This window comes from Suricata suricatta, chromosome 11, assembly GCF_006229205.1.
Source record: "Suricata suricatta isolate VVHF042 chromosome 11, meerkat_22Aug2017_6uvM2_HiC, whole genome shotgun sequence".
NCBI classification, from domain to species: domain Eukaryota; kingdom Metazoa; phylum Chordata; class Mammalia; order Carnivora; family Herpestidae; genus Suricata; species Suricata suricatta.
Window position 1 is genome coordinate 52,590,168 of NC_043710.1, and position 26,170 is coordinate 52,616,337.

The following is a 26,170-nucleotide window of genomic DNA, read 5'->3' on the forward strand; positions in this document are numbered from 1 at the left end:
GGCTCAAGTCATTATCTCCTAGTTTAGAGGTCAAGCCCCACGTCCAGCTCTGTGCTGACAGCTTGGAGCCTGGAGCCTGCTTCAGATTCTGTGTCTCCCTCCCTCTCAGCCCCTCCCCGGTTCATACTCTGTCTTTTCCAGCCTCTCAAAAATAAAGATATGTCAGAAAAAAAAAATTTAAATAAATATAGCAGTTCTTTTCAAACTTTCAACAAGCTTTTAAAATACAGATGGCTGAGTTTCATCACTATTTCTGACTCAGTGGATCCAGGGTGGGACCCAAAAATTCACATGTCTAAAAAGTCCCCAGGTGATATTGATACTACTGTTCTGAGAACCTCACCTTAAGAAGAATTGAGTTAATATATGGTCAGTTGTGTTCCAGTTATCTGATAACACATTCATGGCTAGTTGTGGCTGATCATAGATTTTGTTGCAAACTCTCCAGATTTCACATTTTAAAAATGTAAGTCTTCACATTTATTTAGTTGTGTTTCTTCCCACTTCTGTCAAAATAGGAAGAGCTTTTGGAGATGCCCCTACCCTAAAAAGTTCAAGATTACTTAGAAAATTAGATTTTGCAATTAAACTATCTTTTTTTTTGATAAAGATGCTAAGTAATACTGGTTTTCATTTTGAGATGGTGAAGGCATAGTTGTAATTCTTGGTGGAAATCTAGAAGGTATGGAGAAAATGTTGCTCTTTTTATATTAATGTGTACTTAACTCTGGAGTAGTGATTCTATCTCTCTCAAACCCAACATTACTTTAAACAATTCTTAATTATGAAATTACCTGCATAGTACACATAAAAGAACTAAAACCTATATAATATCCCAACTGTAATGCAACAGATAAAAAAATAATTTGCAATAGATGTAACAATTGTATATATATTATGTGACACATACATATATGATAAGTATATGTATAATACACACGTGTGTATAATCCATTATATGTAATAAAGACAAATAGGATGTCTTTTAGTATGTAATATTCAAGCATAACAAAAAATAGAAATCTAGTGAAGTTAGAAATTACTCTCTATAAATAGGAGAGTTGGGTGAGGGAGAAAAATAATTTTCCCTTCATCCTACTGGGTTCTTGGCAGAGCCATCCCTGAAATAAAAAGATTAACATGAGAAAAACAGAAGTTTGGTAATATGTATGTCTCCTGTCCACATGGGAAACTTCGAGAAAACTGAGTAACTGCCTGAAATGGCCCAAACCATCCACTGTCTTAAAATAATATCTCCAACTAAAGACAAAAGGTGCTGGGAGGAAAAGGAGAAGATATTGTGGGAGGTTATTAGGGGAAGCACAGTAAACAAAGGTAAGTTTTTGTTTCTTATTTAAAACATTTATTTTGAGAGACATAGAAACAGCACAAGCAGGGGGAGGGGCAGAGAGAGAGAGGGAGAAATAATACCAAGCAGACTCTGTGCTGACAGCTCTTTGCAGGGCTCCAACTCACAAAACTGTAAGATCATGACCTGAGCAGAAACCAAGAGTCGGATGCTTAAGTGACTAAGACACCCAGGCACCCCAAGATTTTTTGTTTTTTAAGTAAACAAAGTTTGGTGCTCAAACTCATAACCCCATGATCAAGTGTCACATGCTCTACTGACTGAGCCAGCCAGGGGCTCCAAAAAAGGTACAGTTTTTAATAGACATTTAAATCATTATCTTCTCCACTGATAAGAACTTCTAGTGATTGGGAGTGGCAAGATGGCAGAGAAGTAGGGAGCTCTGTAATCTCCACCTGCCTGCAACTATCAAACTGAGAAAGACAAAAGCCATTATATTCTGATCTCCAAGAAGGGAAGGTGCGCAAACAGAGTCCTTATAGATGACAGCCTCATGGATGCCTGAGTGAGTGTGAACTGGGACCACATATGCTGAGGGGAAGGAGTGCCCAAAATGGTGGCACTGGGCTGCAGAGGGCCATGTGTGCAGAAGCACCACAGGACCATGGAGGGCCGCGCACAGATTGGCCATGCAAAGCAGTATGTGGCATGGCCATTTGGAGCCACACGCCAAACAGTGGTGTAGAGTGGCAGAGAGCCAAGGGGAATTGAAAGAGAGACTGAAAATGCTCATAGAGTGAAGGCTGGAGAGGGAGAGATTTCGGCCTGGGACAGAGACACACCATCCCATATATAGCCGCTGGGCATGGGGAGAGAAATTCTTCCCCCTCAGCAGGCTTGTTCTCCATTGGGCTCTGCAGCTTGGTGACTCCAGGGAGAACCAGGGAAAAGCTGGCTCCTCAATCCCCTTACTCAATCCCAGCTAGAAAGCCACCCATCTTTGGGAAGACATTTCATTTCATTTCATCTGGAGAACAGCATTAAAGTGCACGGACTAGAATTTGGAAAAGTTGTGGAGCTTAGGGAAAAAAAATTGGCCCGCCCTTGGCACAGGGAGATCAGACGTAAAAAAGTGACATGCAACACGTGGTCTGAGAAGGGCTTGGGGCACTGCCATTCTTCTCCCCACAACCCCTAAGGCACGGCCTTGGAGAGCAGCCCCTGAGACCTGACCTACCTACACCAAATAACACCCATCCTTGCTATAGAGCTGCTTAAAAAAAAAAAAAAACTTTTATATTTTTTATCTTTTATTTCTTTTCTTTTTTCCATCATTTCTCCATTCCCCACCTGGAGTCTGGGAAAGACATTTATACATTGCAGTGATTATATCAGTTTCTGCCATCCAGATATATTTTTCCTTATCTCATTCTTGTCTCTCCCCTCTGCAGGTTTTACACTCTCAGACTGTCCTTTGTCATTTCTGTTCCTCCTTCTTTTTCTCTTTTCTTTTCGTTTCTTATTTTATTTCCCCTTTTGGCTTGCTTATTTATTTGATTTGGCTGTGCTTTGGCATGCTTTTGTTCCCTGTGTGTTTGTCTATCTGTTGTTCTTTTCAGGGCTACCTCAAGAAACAAGCCAAAGGACACATGGTGGAGAGTCCCAAATACCATTGAGCAGAGAAATAAAACAATCAAAGGCACAACAAGAGAAACTGAGAGACACCATTAAAAGAACACTTCCTGAAATGACAGGTCCTGGACAGTCAATGAGGCTCCTTTAATAGAGCAATATTAACAGTGCACAGTGCATAAAGAGCTTTTAAAACTGACAAGAGACAGAAAGCTAGCCAAAATGAAAACAAAAGAACTCTCCTCTAAAGAAATTCCAGGAAGAAATCACAGCCACATAACTGCTCAAAACAGACATAAGCAACATAACTGAACAAGAATTTAAAACAATTGTCATAAAATTAATCGCTGGGCTTGAAAAAACCATTAGAGAAGCTATTGATGCACAGACTAGGGACCTACAAAATAGCTGTGATGAGTTTAAAAAGGCTATAAATGAGGTGCATAATAAAATGGAGGCAGCCACTGAACAGATTGAAGAGGCAGAGAGGAGAATAGGTGAATTAGAAGACAGTTATAGAAAAAGAGGAAGCCAAGAAAAAGAGAGAGAAATTTATACAGGAGCAGAAAAGGAGAATTCGAGACCTGAGTGATACAATCAAACAGAACAATATCTGTATCATAGGAGTTCCTGAAGAGGAAGAAAGATAAAAAGGTCCTGAATGGGTGCTTGATCAAATTATAGCCGAGAACTTCCCCAATCTGGGGAAGGAAATAGCCATTGAAATCCAAGAGGCATAGAGAACTCCCTTCAGACTTAACGTGAATTGACCTTCAGTATGACATATCATAGTAAAACTGGCAAGATATAAAGATAAAGAGAGAATTCTGAAAGCAGCCAGGGATAAAAGATCCCTAACATACAAAGGGAAACCTATCAGAGCGGTTACAGACCTATCTACTGAAACTTGGCAGGATAGAAAGGAATGGCAGGAAATCTTCAATGTGATGAACAGGAAAAATATGTAGCCAAGAATCCTTTCTCCAGTGAGCCTATCATTCAAAATAGGAGAGATAAAGGTTTTCCCAAATAAACAAAAATGGAGAGAATTCATCACCACCAAACCAGCCCTACAATTAATCCTAAGAGGGACTCTATGAGGGAAATGTAGAAAGGAATATAAGGAACCAGAGACATCACTACAAACATGAACTTTATAGGGAACACAATCTAAACCCACATTTTTCAATAATAACACTAAATGAAAATGGACTGAATGCTCTAATCAAATGATACCAGTAGCAGAATGGATATAAAAACATAAGCCATCTATTTTCTGTCTATAAGAGACTCATCTTAAACTTGAAGACACCTTCAGGTTGAAAGTAAGGGGATGGAGAAATATCTATCATGCAACTGGAAGTCAAAAGAAGCCGGAATAGCCATTCTTATATCAGACAAACCAGACTTTAAAGTAAAGGCAGTAACAAAATATGAAGAAGGACATTATATAATAATTACAGGGTCTCTCCATCAAGAAGAGCTAATAATTATAAACATATATGTGCTGAATCTGGGAGCACCCAAATACATAAAACAACTAATCATAAACAGAAACAATCTTATTGATAAGAATGTAATTGTTGACGGGAATTTTAATACTCCACTGACAGCAATGCATAAGTCAACCAGACAGAAAATCACTAAAAAAATAATGAACCTGAATGGCACTTTGGAACAGATGGAATTAATAGATATATTTAAAACTCTGCATCCTGAAGCTAGGGAATACACTTTCTTCATGAGTGCACATGGCACATTCTCCAAGATAGATATTGGATCATAAAACAGCCCTCCATGAATACAAACTAATTGAGATCATATCATGCACACTTTCATATTATAATGCTACAAACCTTGAAATCAGTCACAGGAAAATGTCTAGAAAATCTCAAAAAATGTGGAGGTTAAAAACCACCTACTAAAAAATGATTGGGTCAATCAGACAATTAGAGACGAAATTAAAAAATATATGGAAACAAATGAAAATGAAAATACAACATTCCAAACTCTCTGGGATGAGGTAAAGGCAGTCCTAAGAGGAAAGTATATAGCAATCCAGGCCTATTACAACAAACTAGAAAAAGTGCAAATTCAAAATCTAACAGTGCACCTAAGGAAACTAGAAAGGGAGTAGCACGAGTACCCCAAACCCAGTAGAAGAGAAATAGTAAAGATCAAGACAGAAATAAACACTACAGACTCAAAAAAACCCCCAATAATCGAACAGATCAATGAAACCAAGAGTTTCTTTTTTAAAAAAAATAAACAAAATTGATAAACCTCTAGCCAGGCTCCTTGGAAAGAAAAGAGAGACGACCCAAATAGATGAAATTATGAATAAAAATTGATCTATTACAACTGATCTCTCAGAAATACAAGCAATCATCAGATATTACTATGAACAATTATATATCAACAAACTGGACCACCTAGAAGAAATGGACAAATTCTTAAACACACATGCACTACCAAAAATCAAACAGGAAGAAATAGAAAATCTGAACAGACCCATAACCAGTGAAGAAATTGAATCAGTTATTAAAAATCTCCCAATGAACAAGAGCCCAGAGCTGGATGGCTTCCCAGGGGAATTCTACCAGACATTTGAATCAGAATTAACACCCATTCTTCTCAAGCTATTAAAAAAAAAAAGAAAGAAAGAAAGAAAGAAAGAAAGAAAGAAAGAAAGAAAGAAAGAAAGAAAGAAAACTTCTGAACTCGTTCTATGAAGCCAGCATCACTTTGATTCCCAAACCAGACAGAGACCCAACAAAAAAGGGAACTACAGGCCAATATTCTTAATGAATACAGATGCAAAAATACTCAACAAGATACTAACAAATTGAATTCAACAACATATAAAGAAAATTATCCATCATGATCAAGTGGGATTAATCCCTGGGTTACATGGCTGGTTCAATATTCACATTTTTGACTGCCTACTACATAAACCATTGAGTTTTGGGTTGCTTTGTTATGATCATTATCATGACAAAAGATATTTAATGGTAATATACTTTGTTTAGGATTTAAATTTTGGCCTAGATCAAGAGAATTTTATAGTTTCTCACTGTGTAGAACTTCATCATCTCTTTCTTTCCATTAAATGGCAAAAGCGCACAGTCCTCTTTTTCCACTGAGACTCAACCAATGACATAATTTTAGCATATTTTCTTCTCATACACTTTGTTTCTTCAATAATTATGAACTGAGCTATTGAAATGTATTGTCTGGCTTTCTGTGTTTAAACATAGAAGTCTTACTGTATAACCTTTTTCATGTAGCATTTTGCATAATGTAGCTCTGTATTTTATTTGTTATATATTACTCCATCCAGTAGTATTTTTGGATAAATTAGAATGAAATTTTGCCATTTGCAACAATATGGATGGAACTGAAGGGTATTATGGTAAGTGAAATAAGTTAAAGAAAGACAAATACCATATGATTACACTCATATATGGAATTTGAGAAACTTAACAGATGAACATAGAGGAAGAGAAGGAAAAATAAGATAAGATAAAAACAGAGAGGAAGGCAAACCATAAGAGGCTCTTAAATAAAGAGAACAAACTGAGAGTTTATGGGGGTTGGGGGATGGTGGGTGGGTTAAATGGGTGACAGGCATTAAGGAGGACACTTTTTGGGATATACACTGGGTGTCATATGTAAGACATGAATCACTGGGTTCCACTCCTGAAGTCAACACTACACTGTATGTTAACTAATTTGAGAATTAAAGGATGGAATATTATATATTCCATCCTTTTAAAGTAATGCAATTGCTCCAAATTTTCATGTGAATGTTTTAACTTTTTCTATCACATATAAGAAATATACATTTTATACCTCCTTTTACAAGAGGTTTTCTCCATTAGTATCCTAATTGATCTGCCATAGTATGCCTTTTGTGATAATAAATGAGTTACAAGTATGGCAAGCTATTGATCACCTTAGCCATAATGGCAGCTGGGAATTGGAAGAGGTAGGAGTAGGGTGGGAATGAAAGTGGGGTGAGGGTTGGGGTAGGAGTGAGGAGGTTAGGTGTGGGTGCTGAGGTAGGAATAGAACACTGTTGTGGGCAGCCTCCAATTAGGAGGAGCCTCGTTCCTTTAAACCAAAGTGCCATAACTTTTTTCCTTGAAATTCTTTGGTATTATAATGTTGAAATATCCTATAATATAATATGTTTAAAAAAAACAGTTGCTTTACTCAAGTATATGCATACTTTCACCTTTACTACATATTGTTAAATTTGTAGTAACATTACTGTTATTTTACACATCCATACACAACATTTGAGAGTGTTTATTTCCCTGTACTCTTACTAGCACTTGGTGTGGCTTAGTTTTACTATTCTGACGCATATGAAGTGGTATCTACTTATTATTTACAGTTACATTTTCCTCCTAAACTTATTAACTACATTAACTTCCTTTTTGTGTATTTTTCCTATTTTCTTAAATGGTTATTAATCTCTAAAATTGATTTAGAGTTATATTTATTTTTTAAGTTTATGTACTTATTTTGAGAGAGAGAGAGAGAAGAGCAAGAGTGAGCAGGAGAAGGGCAGAAAGAGAGGGAGGGAGAGAATATCAAACAGGCTCCTTATTGTCAGCAGAGAGCCTAATGCAGGGCCCAGTGCCACAACTGTGAGATCATAACCTGAGCTGATATCAAGAGTCAGATGCTCTGGTACATTCTCCAAGATATATCACATACTGAGTCACAAAGCAGCCCTCAATAAATAAAAAATAAGTGAAATCATACTATGCACACTTGCAGATCACAATGTTATGAAACTTGAAATCAACCACAGGAAAAGGTGTGGAAAGCCTCCAAAATCATGGAGGTTAAAGAACACCCTACTAAAGAATGAATGGGCCAGCCAGATTATTAGAGAAGAAATTTAAAAATACATGGAAACAAATGAAAATGAAAATTACAACAAGCTAAACTTTTGGGGATGCAGCAAAGGCAGCCATATGAGGAAAATACATTGCAATCAGGCTTATTTCAACAAACTAGGAAATGCACAAATACAAAATCTAACAGTGCACCTAAAGGAACTAGAATCAGAGTAGCAAGAACACCCTAAATCCAGCAGAAGAAGAGAAATAATAAAGATTAGGGCAGAAATAAATAATATAGACTCCCAAAAAAACCAGTTGAACAGATCAGTGAAACCAAGAGTTGCTTTTTTGAAAAAATAAACAAAACTGATAGCCAGGCTTCTCAAAAAGAAAAGAGAGAGCACCCAAATATATAAAATCGTTAATGAAAATGGATTTATTACAATCAATCCCTTAGAAACACAAGCAATGATCAGGGATTATTATGAAAAATTATATGCCAACAAACTGGACCACCTAGAAGAAATGGACGAATTCCTAAACACAAACACACTACCAAAATTCAAACAGGAAAAGATAGAAAATCTGAACAGACCCATAACTAGTCAAGAAATTGAATCAATTATCAAATCTCCCAACAAATAAGAGATCTTGGCCAGATGGCTCCTCTGGTTAATTCTACCAGACATTTGAATCAGAGTTAATACCCATTTTTCTCAAGCTATCCAAAAAAAAAAAAAAAAGAGAGAAATGAAAGGAAAACTTCTGGACTCATTTTACAAAGCCAGCATCACTTTGATTCCCAAACCAGACAGAGAATTAGCAAAAAAAAAAAAAAAAAAAAAAAAAAAAAAAAGAGAGAGAGAGAGAGAGAGAGAGAGAGAGAGAGAGAACTATAGGCCAATATCCCTGATGAATATGGATGCAAAAATCCTCAACAAGATACTAGCAATTCAAATTCAACAACATATAAAAAGAATTATCATCCACCATGACCAAGTGGGATTCATTCCTCGGTTACAGGGCTGGTTCAATATTTGCAAATCCATCAATGTGATACATCACATTAACAAAAGAAGAGATAAAAACCGTATGATCCTGTTGATAGATGCAGAAAACACATTTGACAAAATACAGCGTCCTTTCTAAATAAAAGCCCTCGAGAAAGTCAGGATAGAAGGAACTTACTGAAGCATCATAAAAGCCATTTATGAAAAGCCCACACCTAATATAATCCTCAATGGGGAAAAACTGACAGCTTTCCCACTAGATCAGGGACACGACAAGGATGTCCACCTCACCACTGTTGTTTAACATGGTGCTGAAAGTCCTAGTATCAGCAATAAGAAAACAAAAGGAAATAAAAGGCATCAGAACTAGAAAACTAGTCAAACTTTCACTTTTCACAGATGACATGATACTCTACATGGAAAATCTGGCAGATTCTACCAGAAGCCTTCTAGAACTGGTCGAAGAATTCAGTAAAGTTGCAGGGTACAAAATCAATGTACAGATGTGAGTTCTTTGTGTGAAATCTTTCGTTTATGCATGTGAGAGGGTTTTCGTCTTTTTAATATTTTTACATTGTAGTAAAAAATAAATAAATAAACCTTTATTGTCTTATGGAAAAAAATATCACTTCCTGTCAAAGCAAAAAAAAAAAAAACCAAAATAAATGTACAGAAATTGGTTGCATTTGTATATACCAATAATGAAGCAGCGGAAAGAGAAATCAAGAAGCTGATCCCATTCACGATTGCACAAAAAAACCATAAAATACTTAGGAATATACCTAACAAAAGACGTAAAAGACCTGTACGATGACAATTACAGCAAACTTATGAAGGAAATTGAAGAAGACACAAAGAAATGGAAAATTATTCCATGCTCATGGATCAGAAGAATAAACATTGTTAAAACATCATTATTACCCAAGCAATCTACACATTTAATGCAATCCAAATAAAAATTGCACCAACATTCTTCTCAAAACTAGAACAAACATTCATATGGAACCACCAAAAACCCAGTTGGCCAAAGCAATATTGAAGAAGAAAACCAAAATGGGAGGCATCACAATCCCAGACTTTAGCCTCTACTACAAAGGTGTCATCATCAAGACAGTATGGTATTGGCACAAAAACAGACACATAGACCAATGGAATAGAGAGCCCAGAATTAGACCCACAAATGTATGGCCAATTAATCTTTGACAAAGCAGGAAAAGAGTATCCAATGGAAAAAGACAGCCTCTTTTTAACAGGTTGGGCTGGGAGAACTGGACAGCAACATGCAGAAGAATGAAACTAGACCACTTTCTTACACCACTCACAAAAATAAACTCAAAATGGATGAAGGATCTCCATATGAGACAGGAAACCATCAAAACCCTAGAGGAGAAAGCAGGAAATAGCCTTCTCAACCTCAACTGCAGCAATTTCCTACTCAACACATCCCCAAAGGCAAGGGAATCAAGAACAAAAATGAACTATTGGGACCTCATCAAGATAAATGGCTTCTGCACTGCAAAGGAAACAATCAAGAAAACTAATAGGCAACTGACGGAATGGGAATAGTTGCAAATGACATATTGGACAAAGGGTTAGTTTCCAAAATCCATAAGGAACTCAAAAACTCCACACTCAAAAAAACAAAGAATCCAGTGAAGAAATGGGCAGAAGACATGAATAGACACTTCTCCAAAGAGGACATCCAGCTGGCCAAAAGACAGATGAAACGATGCTCAGTGTCACTCATCATCAGGGAAATACAAATCAAACACAACCACACTGAGATATCATCTCACGCCAGAGTGGCTAAAATGAACAAATCAGGAGACTATAGATACTGGTGAGGATGTGCAGAAACGGGCACTCTCCTACACTTTTGGTGGGAATGTAAACTGGTACTGCCTCTCTGAAAAACAGTGTTGACATGCCTCAAAAATTTGGCAATAGAACTCCCTTATGACCCAGCAATAGCACTGCTAGGGATTCGCCCAAGGGATACAGAAGTGCTGATTCATAGGGACACATGTACCCCAAAGGTCATAGCAGCACTGTCAACAATAGCCAAATCATGGAAAGAGCCTACATGCCCATCAATTGAGGAATGGATCAAGAAGATGTGGTTTATATATACAATGGAATACTACATGGCAATGAGAAAGTATGAAATCTGGCCATTCATAGCAAAGTGGATGGAACTCGAAGGTGTCATGCTAAGTAAAATAAATCAGGCAGAGAAGGACAGATACCATATGTTTTTACTCATAAGTGGAACAGGAGAAACTTAACAGAGGACCTTGGGGGAGGGGAAGGGGGAAAATAGTTGGGGAGAGGGAGGCAAACCATGAGAGACTCTTGAATACTGAGAAGAAACTGGGGCTGATGTGGGTGGGGGAGAGGGGAAGGGGAGTGATGGGCACGAAGGAGAGCAATTTTGGGGATATGCCCTGGGTGTTATATGGAAACCAACTTGACAATAATGTGTAAAAGAAAAAAAGATTATCCTTCAAAAACCTTCACAACTTTTGCATTTTGATTTTGTTGCAAGCTGTTCTTTAAATAACCAGTCTCACGTAGGACAAAATCACTTCATTTTTGCCTTTAACAAAAATATATTTCTATTCCTTACAGCTTTCTTAATACTCCGACTTTACTACATACAGAGTTGCTTTATTTCCAAGAGCCTTAAGTACATTGAGAAGAATTTTAACTGCTAGAAACCTTAGTCTGCAGTGAAAACTAAGTAGTAATCAGTTGTAAACTCTATGTTATATCAGAATTTTTTTAGATGGCAAACCTATGAATCCATTAGGCACAAAGCATGTTTTTCCACAGTTTCAAATAACCTTAGTTTTTTTTGCAACAAGTCAAAAGTAGACATACATCAAGTAATTAGTGCTTTAGCTTCTTATCTCCTTGATAGCCAATCTCAACTTATCATGCCATCAAAACTTTAATGTTTTAGGTCATCAAGGAAATTCAAAGCTATCCTAACGATGACCCATGAAAACGATAAGACAGACCAAATTAAGCATCACTTTAAGTCATCCTTTTGTTAACAAGTTGGAACAGACATAACATGAGCTTATTTGACCTTCAGCAAATCTAGGGAGAATACATGTTGGTTTGTTTTTTATGTGGATAGCCATTTCCTATCTCAAGCCAGCAAGTTTAAATTAACTTAATCATTGAATATGGTTTACTTGAGTCCAGGAAGGAGACTATGTTCCCCATGGTTAGTTTTTACCTGGAAAGTTGGTGGGGAAATTTGACTTCTGTGGTTTTCACTCTGCAACATCTAGCGGGGTAGGAGCAGCCTCCTGAGGAGGAGCCTGAGGCATTGAGGAGTCAGTTATCCAGGATCCCCCCTCCCAGGTAGTGCAGAAAATAACTCTAAAACTGGGTGGTTAAGAGAAGGGCTTTGAAGTCACGTGGATTCATGTTCGCATCCCCACAGTTAAGTTATGTAGCCTTAGGCCCTGGGTATGTGGCGGTAACAGCAAGATCTAATTCATAGGATTTTTATGAGTTATATATGTAAGTGGCTGGCACAGAATCAACACTCAACAAGTAGCAGCTATTATCATTATTATTATATTATGCAGTAATGACATAATTACATTATACTAGTATGGAATAATCAAAATTATTTTTGGATTAATGATATGGTTTACAAAAGGCTTTATAGAAATTTCCAAGAAGAAGTTTTCAATATGGTTCCAGCTAAAGCAGCGTCATTGAAATAAGCCAACAGCTTCCCAAGACAGCTGTTCTGCAGGATAGCACTCAGGTGTAACTTATGGGACATCTGGGGGAATAACAATCACCCTCACGCCTTGACAGCAATTCCCCAAAATGGATTTTTGATGTTAACAAGCCTTGGATTAACCTAGTGTTCCACGATTCATAGTTCAGGCAGTTAAAGTGGCTTCTAGCCAGACTTCTCAGATCCTTTAACACGCCAATGTGCTTTGTGCTTCTGTCCTGGAGGGTGACACATGCAGCAGCCTTCCATCTGCTTCGGCCTCCAGATCCTTGTTTCATAGAGCATCTCTCGGACTACTTCTTCTGGAAGATGCTCTTTCAAAGTTACGTCTCAGAGTGCAGCAGGGCAATTAAAATGCTGTCCTCTCATGTAAACACTTTCTTAACCTACAAAGTTCTGGAGAATCCCTGAAGGTTACAGATGGGCCAGCACTTTGGCCTTGCTTCTGCTGTTTTTTCATGGAAAAGGGAGGGTGATAGCTGTGTGTTTTCCACTTGACACAGGGCTAGTGCCTATCTTTAAAATCCTACATGAAGCCAGGTTGTGGAGAAAACACCAAGAGCTTCATTATGCACAGCTCTTACATCCTCATCCCCAGAGCTCCATGAAAGAAGAAATTAGACAGTTGAATTTGACCATATCTTGGGACTTTCATTTTATAGCCTTTTCACTTAAATATCAGGCTTTTGCTCTATGGGACTTAGGATTTTATAACTTTCTGTGATAATTCATTTGTACCAATTTTGTTCTTCCCAGAGATGCCCCTAAGGCACACTAAGCATTCAGCTAGTCCTGTTGATCGACTCTTTCACTACCTCCTTAAACTCTGCTCTGTCCAACCCACCATGAAGGTCATACTAGCTACTGACCAGTTAATAAGGACGGGGGCAATAATGAAATTTCTCCCACAATATGGCAAATTAAAAGCTATAGATATATTTCCATGACTCGATTTATTGTAGGCTATTATTAAAATAAAATACCATAAGGACACCTAGGTGGCTCAATTAAGGATCTAATTCTTAATCTCAGCTCACAGTCTGTGAGATCAAGCCCCGCTCTCGCCCCATGCTGAGCATAAAACCTGCTTGGGATTCCCTCTCTCCTGGTCTCTGCCCCTCCACTGTTGGTGCACTCTCTCTCAAAATAAATAAATAAACAATTAAATAAATACATGCTATAACCAGCCCCCCGAATGAGAGAAAGAAAGAAAGATAGGAGAGAAAGAAAGAACAAAAATAGAGAGGGAAGGAAAGAAAGAAAAAGAAAGAAAAAAAGTAAGAAAATAAGAAAGAAAGAAGAATCATTAGGAAGTCTGGTTCTGCTACTTATTAGCACTCTTATTTCTGGCTTCCCACATAATTCCTTTGAGCCTCCATTTTTCTCATTTGTAAAATCAGGATGATAATAATGCCAGTTTTATAATGTTTTCAAAATCAAATAAAATAATAGATATGGAAGAATTTTTAAACACTATAAAGTACTATATGAGAGCTTCTATTATTATTTATATTTTTCAGCTGGCCTTGACTCAAAACTTGAAATTTCTTTGCCCTTGTAATCTTTTTGTTAAAGAGTTAATCATCTATAAAGAAGCATTTTTTGCCCTTGGGGTAAGTGCCATTTTAAAATACATCAATTTGGGCACCTGGGTGGCTCAGTCAGTTAAGTGTCTGACTCTTTTTTTAAAAAAATAATAGTTTATTGTCAAATTGGTTTCCATATAACACCCAGTGCTTCTCCCCACAAGTGCCCCCCTCCCCCTTTCTCCCTTCCCCTTCAGTCCATGGTTCATTTTCAGTATTCAATAGTCTCTCATGATTTGTATCCCTCTCTCTCCCCAGCTCTCTTTCCCCCTTCCCCTCCCTATGGTCCTCTGTTAGGTTTGTCCTGTTAGACCTCTGAGTGCAAACATATGGTAATGAGGAAGAATGAAATATGGCCATTTGTAGCAAAGTGAATCAACCATGAGGGTGTCATGCTAAGTAAATAAATCAGGCAGAGAAGGACAGATACCATATGTTTGCACTCATAGTGTCTGACTTGATTTCAAGTAAGGTAATGATCTCACGGTTCATGAGATTGAGCCCCACATCAGGCTGTATGCTGACAGTGCGGAGCCTACTTGGGATTCTCTCTCACACCCTTTCTCAGCCCCCCTAACTTGCATGCCCATGTTCTTTCTCTCAAAATAAAGAAACATTTTAAAAAATAATAAATAAAATGTCAACTGAATTTTTCTTAATAATGACACAAAGGTAATTCAAAATGTTGATAGGGAAGAGGGGTTTGGAGAAGGAAAACATTAATTTACATTAGTGAGGGCTTTTTCCATAGTCCCACTTGCATCCAGTGTAGAAACAAAGTCTTTAAAAATAGACTCCACACTTTCTCTGGAGGAAATGGATAATGAAAAAAACATGCAGTGTCTTCTTGATACAATGCTCCACTGTGTTTCTGCTAAGTGAAGTGCCCAGGGCTATGCTGGCAGAATTAATCAGAACCACTGGGATATCACCTAGAGGAGAGAGACAGGATGGGGGAAAGGAAGTGGAAATTATAATGGTAATATCACATACACTCACAAATAATTATCTAATTCTTAATACTCAAAACTAGAATTGTCCATGTGAAGCCCTTAGTTGTACCCTAATGATAATCAGTAGAATTTTTCTTAAAAGTACATTTTTTGCTCAAAATAAGAACAATTAGGTTTCTAAGCACACTCCAGACAAGCTTTTGATTTTCTCTTGGAGACAATGTAATAATGACTAACTGCATTTCTTCATCAGAGGGTTTCTGAATTTCTCATCCCTCTTATCTCTCAGGACACTTGCTTATCTCCTCCAATTTCACATCATTTTTAAATGTTTATAGGTATCGATAAATGTCAAGTGTTTTAAAAGATAGTCATCTTCAGTAGACATTACCTTCAAATAAAAGTGTCCTATCAGAGGATATCAGACTGGATAACTTGCTTTTTCTCCCTGAGTCCATAAATGATATTGCAAAGGAAGATGGTATATCTAGCATAAAAATAAGCACAGGGTCTAGTCCACAGTAACAGACCACCAGTCAAAAAAGGGGATAAATAACAAAGATGATCAAGATGATAAATCCAAAAAGAGGCAGTGACAAGATCCACTAAAGGAGCAACAATAGAAAGAAAAGAACATTCTAAACATTCATTCAGCAAGCATTAATTTATAGTTTCCCAAGTGCTCAATAGTACTGGATGATGAAGATTAGTATCTCTGCAAAACACAAGCTTCCCTGTATCAGCCCATGATCTTCTGTACAATGTAATGGGGATTCTATACCACCTCTCTTCCTTTTGTTTTTTGTAAAGTTCTTAAATGAAAATGCTATCTTGCCAGCCTCTTGACTATCCTCTCCCATTCATCCAATGCCTCTCTTCAATCTGTCTTCCAGCCCACTTAACCCCAGTAAGGACACTATCATCTCATAGTGGACAAGCCAAAGGACTCACTGCAAATCTTAGTCTCATGGCCTCTCTGTAACCTCCGGTTGCCATGCCCTCTCCATGCTCTTGTAGCCTTGCACCACTCTTGATTCTCCCATTTCCTCTTCCTTGATCTCCTTTGCGGACTTCCTTTAACTTCTACTTCTGAGAAGATGGTGTTTTGCTGTTGTGCTGTTTGTTGTTGTTGTTTCTAAACAAGACTTTGTCTTTGTCTGTCTCCTCTTCCTTTATATCTTCTCCTAGGGAAATTTATCCAAATCTTGACCTCTAGTCTCCACCCCTCACCTGAGCACTGGAATTACCTCCATCTACATATCCCTATAGGAATTTCAAATTTAGCACTTCCAAAAGCTGACTCATTACGTTATCTACCACCCCAACCTGTCTTCCCCCTTCTTTCTCTATGGTGTGAATGATAAGAACATACATCTATTTTCCAAGAAATCCTGGTCATGCTACATATCTTCCTTATTCCTGCTACCCACCACTCTCAACTGGCAACCAAATCCCATCAGTTCTCCACATAAAAAGTCTCACAAAAAGATTCCTTCACCTTCCTCCTGATTGCCACTGTACTCGGGCTCCAACCATATTTCATCAAACTGCTATAATGAGAAGAACTATCCTCCTAAATTAAAAACTGGACTAGTACATACAGTTCCTTGCTCAAAATCTTTCAATGATTTCCATTGCGTATAGGATGGATCCCAAAGTCCTGATCATACTGCCTACAGACCCTTACAATTTAATGGCTACCAACCATTTTTTGTCTTACTTCTCTCCACTTGCCTCCACAATCATATGCCTTGGCCACACAGAAGTACCTGTTATTCCCTGAATAGGCCTTACTCTTTCTTCTTGAATTATTCTCACTGTTCCTGAAATATCTCCCATAGCTTCTCGGCCAGCAAAGCCCTATCATCCTTTAAGACCTTCTGGTATATGTCATCTTCCTAAGCCTCCCTGAGCAAAGTTAGGCATGCTCTCCTTTGGGCTCCCCTACATGTGACCTAGTTCTGATCAATACTGCTTTCACAGCATTTAATCAAGTTGCAATATTTGCTTATATATTTATCTCCCAAGCTAAATTCTGAGCTATTCAAAGTAAGACCCATGTCCTGATAATCTTTAAGAATCACTGTGTAAGGTTTAATTAATTATCTACTTAATAACAAAGACTCATAACCCCAAAGCGAAACTGTAGACAGAATAGTTCTTGTGAATTAAATCAATCATATATATTTAATTCTGAAATTTCTTCAGCCTTGTAAAAAATTAATCATAGGTCTGAACTACATTTTTAGACTCTTCTATGAGATCCAAGATGTTTTTGTAAAAAAAAAAGGTTGGCTTTATTTTCACTTTATTTGGTAGGTTTTTGATGAATTAGTATATGTCTTCTATCATAAAACTCAAGGTAAAAATGACTGAAAAGTCCATCAAATCTACCACAGAGATCATATGCATAATGAAGTCTGAGTCGAATTTGTTGGTATTTGGTTTTCTAACATTTAATGTTTTGGAGGGAACTTACTCTGAAAATTAACTTTCAGGGAAGTTAACATAAAGGCCAGTTTTATCCTTTTCACCTGCTGACATTGGGGAGTGGACTAGATCTCTTTTTCCACATAGGAGGGCAACGCAAGAGGGGATGATAGGGAAGGTCAAAAGGAACACAGCCCAGAAATCAGGAAGAACATCTCCAAAGGCCTCTAAGTAACCAGGGGAGGTGTCACCAAGTCCACACACCAAAGCTGGAGGGTAAGTGAGCATCCTGCCAGGCACCATGTCCCTTTTGCTTATCAGTGTATCTCCAGTGCTTGGAACAAGGCCTAACATAAAGTTGGCTCTCAGTAAATATTTGTAGAAGGAAAAAAGGAAGGGAGGCAGAAGGAAAGGGGAAGCAGGGAGGAGAAAGCAAGGGAGGAAGATTTTAGGGTGAGAGAGGTGTACATAAGGTATTCATTGACATCTTTATGGAGTTATTAACCTTCTCACTTCTAAATTTTAATAATGTACTTTCTATATGATAGAAACACATTAGTGATCTTTTTCATAGCTAATATGGGCTGTCATTCTAACTAGAGACCCTAAGTAACTTTTTCTTATAAGCACTTGTAATATCTGAGAGTGTAAAAAATGAATAAAGCCTATAAAACTCTTTAATATGGCATGTACATCCACCTTGATGTCACATCAAGTCTTCCCATGCCTGCCTCCTAAGCTGCTGAGGCGTAAAATGTCTTGCAGGAAGACTCTGTCATTTCCTACCTTGGCCCCTTCCTCATCCAAAGGTACCAGGTGAAAAGGAAGCTCAACTCAGAAACTGATAAAGCAGCAACTGGACAAACTTTGCCCTGTCCATTTCGGCCCCAGGCCAGGTACTTTCTGAGAATATCTTAAATATTATAGAGATTTACCAGGAGTATCCATTTTGTTTTGTTTGAGTCCATGGAGCCATACTAATTTCTTTGCCAGGATGAACATTGGTCTCTGAATCGGAAGAAACTTATTGTTTTCCACGTCAGTATCTTCCTTCATGAAAGTGAATGTTCCAAAGCCTGGAATCCAAACTCCCTGAAATGATAAGAAAAAAAAAAAGAGCAGCAATCAGAATTCACTGAGGTAAGGAAAAATAACTCTTAGTACTGCTATCCAAATAAATACAAAAAGAATTAAACCTTATATATTCAATGATCTCTGCAATCTCTTACAGCTAGAGTCTGTTATGATTCTAAGTTTTCATAGAAGTATAAAATGTAATATATTGATCTACAACATTTCTGACATCAAATCCTGTATCTCCATTACCATTCAAAGGCTGTGAGGACTAAGAAAACTTGTACGGATGCCATTGCTACTTTTAATCGATATTTAAGATTCCTCGTCCTAAATTGTGGGAAATTATAAATTGTAATCATTTGCCATTAGAAAGAGGGAATTTAAAAAGCTGTAAGTATCTCTGCTTTGCTCTTGCTTCAAATCAGACAATCCAGTATCTGCTGCAGTGTAGTGATCTTGGCTGATGGGTAGGTGCAGATACTTCCGACTCTCAAACTAGGCCTCTGTCTCCTTAAAAATGTCACACCTCAAGGGTTACAAACTCAAATGTCTACAGGCACCATGAAAGAATGCAAGGGAGTGAAGGGATCCAGCCAGAGAGTGCACTGGCTAGAAAGTACAAACCCCATCCCAAGGGAAGAGGCCACTGTTGACTCCAGCCAAGTATCATCATGCAGGAATGGGAAACTGGTGGTGTTAAGTCTGTTTGCTGATTTTCAGGAAAAGAGAGAAACAACTCCAAAACTTTATATAAACTCTCCCAATTTTAGTTGGTGAGGACTTCAAATTATCGGAACAAACAAAATGAGTTTGAAGGATGAATTCAGCCCATGGGTTGTCATCATGGGACCTGTGAGTAGGATATGGAAGTCCCACAATTTCCCAGCTTTCTCCAAAGTCCCCAGATCTCTGTCCAGTGCCATGGCATCCAAACTCAAGGATGGGCAAAGATCCTTACTTTTGGCAAGATGAATTCAGTCCTGATTTATCTTCTTATATTTCAGACAAAACCCCTTCCCTGCAAAGAAGCATGGCAGGAAGCACTACATCCTTCTAGAGCTATGCCAGAAACTATCAGGTCACAGAGCAACAGAATTCATCTAGTTCCTCTACAGGTTGGTCTGTGATCTGCTTGGTATCACTAGAGAAAACGTTTACAAATTCATTACCTAAGAACAAAATCCATGTTTGTTAAATCTGCTACCTGCAAGTCGTAAGTGTGAGCATTACAAAATCACAGGACTGAAAGTTAAATTGGATGGCTTAAAGTCTGCTATCTTACTCGCAGCAAAATTATACAAGACTAAGCAAGAAAGATCCTTTGGACCTTGCATTAAACTTAATGTAGAAATCTTGCCGTGTGTAGGGATAGCTGTTGCAGAATGTAGGATGACACATGATCCCAGATAAGACTTCTGAAATTCAAAGGAAATAAAAAATAATTTATGAAAGCATTCATTTGATAGTATCTAGTGTTAATAAACAAAAAGGTAAATATGAACTTCAAAATCAGACAATAGTAATTCCTAATAAATTTAGAATTAAGAGAAAATAAGGTCATACCCCAAATTTAATTTTCCTAGTAACTACAGCTTACCCTTTTACATTCCAAAAATGTACTTTAAAATAACGATAACAATAAATTTTTGAATAAAGTCTTTCTAAGATAAAGAGAACTCAGTCTCACATTTCCTTTTATTCTTTATGGAAGCCTGACACAGTTCCTTTTATCCTATAAATAGAGTTAATCATTTACAATCGCCTTTTAGTTCTTATTTAAATTCCAGTTAGTTAACATAAAGTATATTATTACTTTCTGGTGAATAATTTAGTGATGTAACACCTCCATACAACACCTGGTGCTCATCACAAGTGTGCTCCTTAATCTCCACCACTTACTTAACTCCAGCCTTTTGTTCTCAATGACCAATTCAAAAAGCATTATTATCTACTCTGTGCCCTCTGATTAATATGAAACTTTATTTTTATTTTACTTTAGTTTTTTAATGATTATATATTTGGGAGAGAGAGAGTGTGTGTGCGTCAGAGGAGACACAGCGTCCTAAGCAGTCAGGCTCTAGGCTCTGAGCTGTCAGCACAGAGTCCGACAGAAGCTTAAACTCTCCAAGGGAACCATGAAATCATGACCTGAGCAGAGGTCAGATGCTCAACCGACTGAGCCACCCAGGCCTCATATTTTACTTTCAATATTTATTTATTTATTTTGAGAGAGAGCACACATGTGAGTGGGGGAGCGAGGGAGGGAGAGAGAAAAAGAGAAAGAGAGAGAGAGAGAGAGAGAGAGAGAGAGAGAGAGAGAGAGAGAATCCCAAGCAGGCTCCACATTCAGCACCTAGCCTGGCACAGCCGTACTCTACTTAGCAGTTACATCTGCCCAGGGCTCTAATGACCCCCAATATGCTGATGATGCCCATGTGTTGATTTAGAATCCTAGAAACTCTCCCCATTTTAAGGTTCTGGACCTGTGCATCCAACTGCCTATTTGGATATCTCACAGACACACTTCACTTGCTGAAAATCAGGATCCTCTTTCCCTTAAATCTTGCCCTGTATCCAGGGTTTCCATTTCAATGAATGCCGCCATCATCTATTCAGTTATGTAATAAGCCAGGTACTCAGAACTCATCCTGAAAGCTTCCTTTCTCTCTCACCCTCCATGTCCAGTCCACCACCACAAGCTTGAAACAGCCTTTCAGTCTGTCTACATCTCTCCATTTTTACTAGTAGGAACATAGACCAAGCTACCATTCAGTCTCACTGAAGTTACCGTTATAGGTGTTCTTGACTTTCCAATTCATTCCTCACTTTGCAACCAGAACAATCTTTTCAAAACACAAATGTGATCAGGTCACTCAACAACTCCTTTGTCTCTGTGCTAAGACACTCAATGACTTTCCATCAGGCTTAAAATGAAGGCCACTATCCTTAATATGATTTGCAAGGCCCTGATCCCCTGACCCCTCCCTTTCTCTGAAGCCTCCTTTAGAACACTCTGACCTCTGTGCTTACAGAGCAGCCATATGGACTCTCTTTCAAGTCCTCAGTCACACCACACTCCCTCTCATCAATATCCTCTTGTTATTCCCTCTGCCTAGAACCCTGTCACCTCCCCTCCATTCCCTACTCCACGGATCCATTTCACCATTCTTCACCTCTCAGCTCATCTTCTTTTCTTAACAAATCTTGACACACATTCCCATCCCCCTCAATCACAGTAAAACATCACAGTGTACCATGCACCTTCTCCTCGGTATCACTTGCTAACTGAAATTATTTATTTCTGTGATTATTTGGTTCATGTGTATCTCTTCCCCACTAGACCATGTAAATTCCAAGGTTTTTGCTCACCATCAGTTCTCTAGTGTCTAACACAGTAGGTCCTGAAAATCACTTGCATGGATAAGTTATGTTTGTAAATAAAGCAAGTATTTATAATCCATAAAACCATATTTAATGCTTATCTTATAAATATTTTAACAGGAAAATATATTAGTGATGCAGGAGAAAGAGATGAGGCATCTACTCCTATTTATTTTGTCTCCTTAAGACATTCGGTTAAAGTATAGGCAACGTCCCTAAGTTACAATGACTTAACAGCAGTAAAATTTCCATTTCTAGAGCACCCTTCTTCCCAAGTGCTCCCATAGCTTACAAACAGATCTCGGGGTCACTCTAGGGTGACTCTTCTAAGAAACTACACTTTGATCAAGCCTAGGAAGTTTTCTAGGAAAAGCTGTCAGGGCTTCTTGCAAATTCCCACTTCCTTTTATGATCATCTCACTTTCTTAACAAAACCCCCCACATACCAGGGGCAACAAAAGTAGCCATGTCATTGCATGAAGCCTGAGAAGGACCCATTTAGGGTGGTTGATTTTAGCTACCATTTAATGAGCACTTACTTTGTGCTAGTCCCCAAGCTAACACATTATCACCTCACTCAAAACTCTCAGCTGTTCCCTTTCCCTCATGAACACAATCAATGAAGAAACTCCACGGACATCCAGTGGGAGCCTGCTGTGTTTCCTAGCTGGTTGCCAAGATAACCTGGCCACTCCAGAGGATGGGGAAGGAGGTTTCCTGCCTCCTCATGAGCAGGTGAAGATTCAGCTTGGATGTAACTTAAAACTAAAAATTAGCAAATCTCGGTATGTGTCCTCCACTTCCTTCCTCGCTGCCCCATCCCACCCTGCGCTGGCTCTTCTGTGATACTCCCACCGCAGGAACCCCAAGAGCTGCGCTGGACCCATATGTGAAAATCCAGGCGCTGGGGCCCCTGAGTAAGAGCCTGCTCAGCCCACGACCAGGGAAAGGGGACTGAGGGAGGGAGGGCTGTGCTGCTAGGAGGTAACAAGGGGCGCGCGCGTGCTGCTGCTTCACAACGGATGGCCTTGGCCCCGCCTCCTTTAACGGGTTCCCCACGTGGCCAAGCCCATTCTGAAGCTGCAGAGAGCTAGGGAGTAAAGTACTGGTTTTCAACGTTGTTTTTGCCTCCAATCTTACCCTGGACAGGGAAGAGAATTGCTCGCTTTTGTAACCGCCTTGGACCAAGTTGAGAAAACCTTTTAACCCTAGAAATAGACATTTGAGTCTCTGGATCAGTTTGACTTTGAGCTGGAATTTGTTTCTTGTCTTTGGGTTTTCATGGACTCCCTCCTAGCAAATGGACAGCCAGAGAACTAGGGAGAGAAAGGAACTAGCAAGACCTGACGTTTCTTTAGTTAGAGTCATTTTTTTTAATTCCCTATACACTGCACGAATGTCAACCTGAAGAATTGCTTTAATATCCTCCCCTCTGCTGATAATTATCCCAAGGTAAACACACATATAAACCTCACCCAGCTCAAGAACTAGAATCTTGTATCCAGCACTTACTACTTACCTAATATTAGGCAAGATACCCTACCTCCCTAAGATTCTCTGTGGAAACAGACTTAATGAAACAAAAGTCACTCAATTTTGCCTAAGTGTATTTCACAGAATACTAACTTCTTATGGCATAAAAACAGAAAAAAGGAGGGAGGAGAAAGACAATTGAAGGAAAAGAAAGAAAGAAAAAAAAAAGAAAAGAAAAAGGAGGTGGAGGGAGAAAAAGGGAAAGAGGAAGGAAGAATGCAGGAAGGAAGGGAAGGGAAGGAAGAAAAGGAAGTAAGAGGGAAGAGAGGAAGAAGGAGAGAAGGAAGAAAGAAGGAAAGAAGCTAAGGCAGGGTGAGAAGAAAGGAAGGGAAGGAGAAACAAAGAAAAGGGGGAAAGGGGGGATGGAGGGAGGAAAAAAAGAAGAAAAAGAGGAGAGGAAGGAAGGCAGACAGGAAGGAAAGAGGAGAGGAAACAAGGTGGGAAGTAAGGGAGGGAGGAAGGAAGAAAGGAAAGAAAGAGGAATTAACACTGAAATGCCTTTCTCCCCTCCGGCATTATTCCAAAAGATACTATAAATTTGTTTTGCCTGTGCTTGAACGTTTGGAATGATGATGTATTATGTTGTGTGCGGCTCTGTCACTCAACATTATGTTTGTGTGACTTCTCCGTAGTTTCTGTACTAGCAATTTGTTCATTTTCATTGTTGCTTATTATTTCTGTGTATGAATATGGCACAATTTGTTGATCCATTCTGCTGTGGAGGGAATATTTGAGCTATTTCCCTTTGAGGCTATTAGGAATAGTGTTGCTGCAAACATTCTTGAACAAAACTTCTGATGCACATACATACTCATTTCTGATGCATATGTAACTAGGAGTATATTACTGGGTCATAGGAAATGCAGATTTTAACACAGAATGCCAACCAGATTTCCAAAGTGAGTGTTGCAATGGTAGTGGGGAGGAGAAATTTCTGGCATTTACTACGAACAGAGACCAGGGATGCCTGATGGCCTGCAGTGCAGGAAACAGTCCTTCACAGTGAAGACTGGTCCACATTCTGCACTGAGTTTGAATATCTCATCAGACTTCCATGTAGTGAAAAAAAGGCTACTTATGAATCTAGGGGGGAAAAATCCACTTTACATGCAAATACAAAGAAGTTTTTGCTCAATCTCACTATCACTTAATTTCCTAGAAATTCAAAATCCAAGTAAACTGGAGAAAGGTTATGTGTTTTTTTTTCAGAATTTCAGGAGAATTCTGTACTGTTTAGGAAAACTGTACTCATCACATCAATGAGGATGTTAGCTGAGTAGCAACACATCTCAACCAGGCTGCATGTGTAGGGATTCTTCCTGTTGGTATAAGCATGTGGTCACTTCCTCTGCCTTCCAGCATAGTCATGCCTGGACATATGTATGCTAAAATACATATTATTTCACTGCACGTTACTTACATTATGCTAGAGTTCTGACCTTACGTTCATTTTTAAATGGCTGTAGGAAAGAAGCTGTGCTATCCACACACCTCAGTTCAGGATGGTAACGAGGCATTTGGAGGAGATACTTGCTGTGAAGAAGAACCACCGTGTCTAACAAGACTGAGAACTCTGTGCTAGATGACTAGGTTTGGGGCCTTTCAGAAGCTAATCTCCTGGGAGAATAGATTCCTCTCACTCTCACCACCTGCCTTTTTCTCTTGGTCTGTGATGGTGTTTAGACTTCAAGTACTTGTTGTTGTAGAATAAGCTATCTCAAATCCTTTGGGGAAATAAGCAGGGAATGTTGTTGAATGGATCAGCAGTAAACAAAGGACGAACTTTTGTGACCATTGTCTTGACGACTGCTGAGTCAGCTCATTTGTAGTGGTCAAATCAGCATTCTTATTCATCTTTATAAAATAATCAAGTTGTAGAAATACATTAGTTTCTTAGAATAACAGATTAGATGGAGTTAAACATGATGATGACACTTTTAGTCTCTCGAAAATTAGTCTTCCCTTTCAAAAAATGGTTATGAATGATTGCTAATGATTAGTGAATTACAGATGACCAAAGGCAGATCTACAGATGGTAAAGGCAAAGGCCTTTATTTCGACATCTTTTCCTTTAACTGAAGGTCTCTTGACAAAAGAGGCTGTGGAGATACATGTGATCCAGTGTTTACTCGCAGCTTCCAATGAACTATAAACATTCTGTATCCTGAAAATACATACCCTTTAGTTGAAAACAAAGCTCAGGCACCCCATGCAATTCCACTATTTAGAATTTGCTTTTTGGATATACCCACATGATACAAAGATATATGTTATGCAACATTATTTGTAATGCTAAATCTTAGAATTTAAGATAACTGTTGCAGGGAAGTAGTTAAATTTTAAATTGTACTTTGGAATACATTTTGAAGAGTTTGCTTCAAAGAAAGTTGTAACTTTATGTACTTGCTGATTGATGAAAAATTTCAAGATATAGTAAGTGAAAACTTGTTGCAGAATAGTATTCATAATATGATACTGTTTGCTTCAAGTATACATATACATGCAAATATATATATTCATATATATGTTCCAAAATTAATAGAATATTTAAGGAAAGATACATGAAAGTATTAGCATTGATTATTTTTGTATGAAATGTGTGTGGAGTTGGAGGAGTTCAGAGAACTTTTATGTTCACAT

At 38.4% G+C, this 26,170-nt stretch overlaps 1 protein-coding gene and 1 long non-coding RNA gene across 2 annotated transcripts; one reads left to right on the plus strand and one right to left on the minus strand.

Annotated features, from left to right (window-relative positions):
• Positions 1 to 14,785: 14,785 nt before the first annotated feature.
• LOC115272278 (coiled-coil domain-containing protein 81-like) lies at positions 14,786 to 22,012 on the minus strand. The gene is made up of 3 exons (XM_029915370.1): positions 21,986 to 22,012; positions 18,475 to 18,631; positions 14,786 to 15,088 (listed from the first exon to the last, which is right to left on the minus strand). The coding sequence occupies exons 1-3, from the start codon at positions 21,986 to 21,988 to the stop codon at positions 14,940 to 14,942; spliced, it is 309 nt and encodes a 102-aa protein (XP_029771230.1). The 5' UTR covers positions 21,989 to 22,012; the 3' UTR covers positions 14,786 to 14,939.
• A 1,018-nt stretch (positions 22,013 to 23,030) lies between these two features.
• LOC115272184 lies at positions 23,031 to 25,329 on the plus strand. The gene is made up of 2 exons (XR_003900291.1): positions 23,031 to 23,449; positions 24,997 to 25,329. It is a non-coding gene; the product is annotated as an uncharacterized LOC115272184 (long non-coding RNA).
• The last annotated feature ends 841 nt before the right edge of the window (positions 25,330 to 26,170 follow it).